At 37.6% G+C, this 6,715-nt stretch overlaps 1 protein-coding gene across 1 annotated transcript in view; it reads left to right on the top strand.

Moving 5' to 3' along the window:
- The first annotated feature begins 803 nt into the window (after positions 1 to 803).
- Positions 804 to 6,715, top strand: part of Stam (signal transducing adaptor molecule) — a 67,514-nt gene continuing 61,602 nt past the window's right edge. Inside the window, exon 1 of the mRNA XM_076831662.1 lies at positions 804 to 1,029. Coding sequence (XP_076687777.1) covers positions 990 to 1,029 — 40 coding nt within the window. The 5' untranslated portion in view covers positions 804 to 989. The remainder of the gene's footprint in view (positions 1,030 to 6,715) is intronic.

Genomic DNA, 6,715 nt, shown 5'->3' with positions numbered 1-6,715 from the left:
TAAAACTTCTACGCGACGTACAGGATAAATTTTATTCCCTTCATACACTTATAAATAAAATGATTAAATCAACATTTTGGTTGCCAGGAATTGGTAATCCATTTCTAGCTCAATTTTTCCGAGTTCCTTTTTTGCTCAGCTCAGGGCGGCTATCTTGGGCAGCGGAAGACTCATCTTCTAGTCATCACAGCTGCTTAATGACTGCACGGTGAGTCGCGAGGTGCCCACGCCTTACGACAAAAGCTTTCGCAGCGGGGCTTGCAGGGACTCCAGGGAAGGAGCCAGCGTTACCTCAGCCTCCCCGAGGCAGCTGCGCGCCCTGACACTCCCCTCTTTAGGGACTCGAGCCAATTCCTTCAGCTCACATGACTCCATCCAAGCAAGTTTCTTGTCACCTCACACAGCAAACTGAACTCACAGCTTTTTTACTTATAGGGTGACCCAAAGGAATGTCCATTCCCGCTCGGAGATACTACTGCGTTAAGACCAACAACCGAAGGAACAGAAAAGAAAAGGAATTCCCTCGCCCTAAATCCGACCCTCTTTCTTTCTCCTTAGTCTGTGATTCACTCGTGGGGTCATTAGTCGACTTCGGCGCGCCTGGAGGACCCTGTCCTCCGGAGACTCCTGATCAAGGGAAATACAGAAAAAGCAGCCACCAATCATACTTTCACATGTCTATAATCAAAAGAGGAGGCAGCCAGAGGGGGACTCCCTGAGTGGAACTGTGCTTGCGGGGAATGTTTTGAGCAGGCAGTGCTGAGGTTGCCTAGATTCCCGAGATGCTCCGAGCGGGGGCCTGCGCAGCTTCTTTGCTGTTGCCGCCGCCGCCGCTGCTGCCGCGGTTGCTGGGGGTGGATAAGAGGAGGAGCTGTCTTGGACCCTGTAGAATCAGGTTCTTGCTGTTTTTGCTCCATCCCACGTCGCACCGTGACTCTTCTCTTGCTGTCTAGGGGGAGTCTCCGCGGACACTTCGGTAGGCAGTAGAGATGCCTCTCTTTGCCACCAATCCCTTTGACCAGGATGTTGGTAAGTGGTTTTTTTTTTTTTTTTTTTTCTTTTTTTCTGCTCCCTGTTCATTTTCCACCGGACTAGGAGCCTCCTCTGTCTGCGTCCATTCAGGACCCCAGGGCCATGACCACGCTCTTTCCCATTCCTGAGGCTCCTTTTAAGAGATGAAAGAAGGTTGAGGGCTTGGCGCATTCTATTTGAAAGAAATGGGACTCAGAATCTCTGAAATGGGCCTTGAGCTAGGACTGGGTTTCGGAGGAGCTGCTGAAGGGGTTGGTGTAAAAGGCCTCAGAGGAGCAGCTGGTGTAGCATCTGGTGCTGGGACTTTGCTACTGGAAGAACTAGGACTGAGGCATATATCGGCTAGGGTAGAGCTGTAAGTCCTACAGCAGCAGTGTTACTCTGGCTAAATGTTAAGTATCTGAAACTACGAGCATGTTTTAGTTAAGGTTCCTCAGGATATAAAAATCTCTTTCCTAACTTAGGTCACTGCAGGAGAAATCTCTGGTTGAGGGTAGACCCCAAAATGTTGGGAAACATGAGGATGAAATACTTGGCAACAACTGAAACTTAATTGAGGGCCTGAGTCTTTTGGGTTGCCTTTCTTAGATTGGGTCTCTGCATTGTAAGAAGCGTGGAAGAAGACTTTGAATCTGGGAAGGCATCTGTAATGTTAAATTTGTGTTGTTTTCGGAATCGTTGGTATTAGTTGTCCATCATACCAGTTCAACAAGTAAGCTCCCCCCGCCCACTTTCTTTTTCTGGTTTAAAGGTAATAATTGCGGGATTTGGATTTCTGGGAAGAGAATTTTGAGGTTAGTTGGATGCACTAAGAAACTACCTTGGCACACAAGTGCGAAGAAAAGCAAGCCAAATACCATATCCAAGTCCAATAAGGCAGAATTTAACAATTATTATAGTAAAGAATACACGGGAAACCTTATAGAGTTACTTTATACATCTTTGTATATTTTACTTATGAAAGGTGAATTTTGAATTTTATTCTTCTGGACTCGTACAACATATCACTGATGCTTGGAAATTTGAGTTAAGACTAGAAAAGAGTTCCATCCTATCTCTGCCTGTTCCTAGCTCACAGTGAAATAAAGTTACATTGATTTCCAGTGTCCTCACTTTTAAAAAAGCAAAAACACATATTTCTGTTCTGTGATTAAATGAAATAGTATGTATAGAGAGCCGACCACAGTGTAAACAATTTTATATAACATATTGTGTCAATCTGTAGAAAAAAATGCTTAAAATAAAACACGAGCTTTTCCTGTTTTTGGCACCTTTATCTAGTTTTAATGTTTTTTTTTTTTTTTTTTTTGTAACTATCAACTAACCAATCACCTTTCTATCCCAATCACCTTGTTTGTCTTTGTTGTGGTGTATATTGAACTCGGGGACTCTTGCATATTCCTGCTGATGTTTTGAACAGGTTTGCCTTGGATTCAGACAAACTTCTTAATGTCAAACCTGTTCCTTGCACCTGCACCACCCAGTTCAAACACAGGTTCCTTCTTGCCCTTATGCTTTTGTTTCTATAATTTCTCCTTTCTGTGTATCTTCCTTTTATAGTCCAATTTAGAATCCAGCCTGAATTATTTCCTGATAAATATAGCTTAGGGTTTCTTAGTAGCAACATATACATAGTTTAGACTAAATATCTTTATGAAAGTCTATACAGTACATTTGTGGTCTTTACTCATGAGATGCCAGTGGCATTCCACTGCCAGTCATGTTTTTAAAAAGTCTTAAAGTATAATTAAATGCTCCCTGGAGTGTCAGAATAGTTCCCAGTTGAGAACATCTATTATATAGTCTTTTGTAGTTTCTACCTTTTTCCAAACTCCTGCAAATTATTTTAGCATTTTTTCTTTACAAAATTATTGAGTATTATCCAGGTAGTTGTATCCTGTATTTTGTTCCTTAATTATTTTTGTGGTGCTAAATAGTAGGTGTTTAATCTTTGTTGAGAATGTTGCGGTTCTCACAAGACTTCTAGACAGTAAGTTTCTTGAATATAGACACATTGTTTTATTCTAGAAAAGCTTACTTTTAAAAAGTTTGTTAGGTTTTGGCATTTAGATCAATTTTTTTCTCATGTTTTGAAATATTGTGAAAGGTTTATTTAAGAAGACCTCTCTCAGAAATTACCAGTTTAATTATCCTTGGATAGAGTCCTATAGAGTTCCTTGTTTAGCATATAGAATGTAGTATGTAGAATGCTTTTTAACAGTATTTCTTCTTACCTTGTCCATCAGCGTTTCAGCTATATTAAAGTACTACTTGATGTGATTGTTAATCACTTAACAATTACATGCATTTGCACTTCAAAATTGTGTTCAGTTTTATTCACACACTGAAACTGCCAATCGTATATAATATATATATATATATATATATATATATATATATATATATAATATAGAATTTCTTACATTGAGGCAAAATGCTGGCAATGGCTTTTTCCTTAAAGAAGCCCCTAAACATGTTAATAAAATATGAACTCCTTTAATGCTAGGATTTTTGTTTCATTTTTTCACTACTATACCCCAAGCATGTTGACCAGGGTCTAATGCTAATAAACATTCAGTATACATTTACTGAATAAATGAAATTCATTCTGGACATTACATTTCTTCTAGATTCAACTCTTGAATTAAAAAAAATAACTCGCTCCATCAAGCATTTATTTCAAAGTCACTGCTGACTTCCATCTTGCCAAATCCAGTGGTCTGTTCTTTGTCCATTTCTTTGGTGATCTCTTAAATATTTCTCTTACATGTACTTTATTCATGGTTTTCCAGGACACCAACCTTTCTTATTTTCTGCTTAGCTTCTTTTTAACCTTTTTTTCTTCTTGTTATCCAAATGTTGAATGCCCAGAGTCTCAATTCTAAAGTCTCTTTTTCTTTGACATTTTTTTCTCTTGATGTCTTAGGGGACACCTTAACTTAGTGTTAAGATTTCAGTCTCGGGCTGGGGATGTGGCTCAAGCGGTAGTGCGCTCCCCTGGCATGTGTGCGGCCTGGGTTCGATCCTCAGCACCACATACAAACAAAGATGTTGTGTCCTCCGAAAACTAAAAATAAATATTAAGAAATTCTCTCTCTCTCTCTCTCTCAAAAAAAAAAAAAAAAAAAAAAAAAAGATTTCAGTCTCTTGTGTTCCACTGTTTGAATTCAAATCTCAAGCTTGCTGCTTATCAGTAGTGTGACTTTGGGTTAGTTGGTCAGATATTTTGTTCTTCTGTTTTCTTATCTTTAAAGTCGGATGTAGGGATAATAATAGTTCTTTAATTTAGAGGACTGTTTAGAGAGTTGTTAGTAGTTGTAAAGCTAGTAGAAAAGTTTCTATGCTTTTTATTTATAAAGTAAGAATAAAATAAAAAATAATCTCTTAACTTTTTAAAGTTTTTAAAATTTATTTTAAAAATTTATTTTATTCTAATTTGTTATATATGACAGCAGAGTGCATTACGGTTCATATTACACATATAGAGCACAATTTTTCATATCTCTGGTTGTATACAAAGTATATTCGCACCATTCGTGTCTTCATACATGTACTTAGGGTAATGATGTCCTTCTCATTTCACCATCTTTCCTACCTTTTGCCCCCTTCCTTCCCCTCCCATCCCTTTGTCCTATCTAGAGTTCTTCTTCCCTTGCTCTTCCTCCTAACCTGACTATGAATCAGCCTCCTTGTATCAGAGAAAACATTTGGCATTTGATTTTTTGGGGATTGGCTAACTTCAGTTAGCATTATCTTCTCTAACTCCATCCATTTTCCTGCAAATGCCATGATTTTATTCTCATTTATTGCTGAGTAATATTCCATCCTGTATATAAACCACATTTTCTTTATTCTTTCATCTACTGAAGGACATCTAGGTTGATTCCATAGTTTATTTACTGTGAATTGTGCTGCAATAAACATAGATGTGGCTGTGTCCCTGTAGTATACTGTTTTTAAGTCCTTTGGGTATAAACTGAGGAGTGGGATAGCTGGGTCAAAAGGTGGTTCCATTCCCAGTTTTCCAAGGAATCTCCATACTGCTTACCATATTGGCTGCACCAATTTGCAGTCCCACCAGCAGTGTATGAGTGTGCCTTTTTCCCCACATCCTCACCAATGCTTATTGTTTGTATTCTTAATAGGTGTCATTCTGACAGGAGTGAGATGAAATCTTAGAGTAGTCTGCATTTCTCTAATTGCTAGAGATGTTGAACATTTTTTCATATATTTGTTGATAGATTGTATATCCTCTTCTGAGAAGTGTCTGTTCAGTTCCTTGGCCCATTTATTAATTTTTGGGTTATTTGTTTTTTTTGTGTGTGTGTTTAGCTTTTTGAGTTCTTTATATATCCTAAAGATTAGTGTTCTATCTGATGTGCAAGTGGTAAAAATTTATTCCCAAGCTGTAGGCTCTCTATTCACCTCACAGATTGTTTCTTTTGCTGAAAAGAAGCTTTTTAGTTTGAATCCATCCTATTTATTAATTCTTGATCTTAATTCTTACGCTATAGGAGACTAATTAAGGAAGTAGGGGCCTAATCTGATATGATGGACATTTGGGTCTTCTTTTTCTTCTATTAGATACAGGGTCTCTGGTTTAATTACTAGGTCCATGACCCATTTTGAGTTGAGTTTTGTGCATGGTGAGAGATAGGGGTTTAATTTCATTATGTTGCATATGGATTTCCAGTTTTCCCAGCACCATTTGTTGAGGAGGCTATTTTTTTTCCAATGTATGTTTTTGGTGCCTTTGTCTAATGAAAGATAACTGTAAATATGTGGGTTAGTCTCTGTGTACTCTATTCTGTACCATTGGTCTACCAGTCTATTTTGGTGCCAATACCATGCTGTTTTTGTTACTATTTCTCTGTAGTATAGTTTAAGGTCTGGTATAGTGATGTCACCTGCTTTACTCTTTTTGCTAAGGATTGCTTTAGCTATTCTTGGTCTCTTATTTTTCCAGATGAATTTCATGACTGATTTTCTATTTCTATGAGGAATGTCATTGGAATTTTGATTGGAATTGCATTAAATCTGTATAATGCTTTTGGTAGTATGGTCATTTAGACTTAAAGATAAGAACCATATGATCATCTCAATAGATGCAGAAAAAGCATTTGACAAAATACAGCACCCTTTCAGTTCAAAACACTAGAAAAACTAGGGATAATAGGAACATAACTCAACATTGTAAAAGCTATCTATGTTTGGCCCTAGGGCAGCATCATTCTAAATGGAGACATATTGAAAGCATTCCCTCTAAAAGTTGGAACAAGATAGGGATACCCTCTTTCACCACTTCTAGTTAACATAGTTCTTGAAACACTGGCAAGAGTAATTAGACGAAAGAAATTAAAGGGATACAGATAGGAAAAGAAAACTCATATTAGCACTATTTGCCGACAATATGATTCTATACCTAGAAGACCCAAAAAATTCCACCAGAAAACTTCTAGAACTAGTAGATGAATTCAGCAAAGTAGCAGTATACAAAATCAACACCTATAGATCAAAGGCATTTCTGTATATCAATGACAAATCCTCTGAAAGGGAAACAAGGAAAACTACCACATTTACAATAGCTTCAAAAAAATAAAATACTTGGGAATTAACCTAACAAAAGAGATGAAAGACTTCTACAACAAAAACTATAGAATGCTAAAGAAAGAAATTAAAGAAG

Source organism: Callospermophilus lateralis, chromosome 13 (assembly GCF_048772815.1).
Source record: "Callospermophilus lateralis isolate mCalLat2 chromosome 13, mCalLat2.hap1, whole genome shotgun sequence".
In the NCBI taxonomy this organism is placed as follows: Eukaryota; Metazoa; Chordata; class Mammalia; order Rodentia; family Sciuridae; genus Callospermophilus; species Callospermophilus lateralis.
This window is presented reverse-complemented; position numbering and strand designations above follow the sequence as displayed.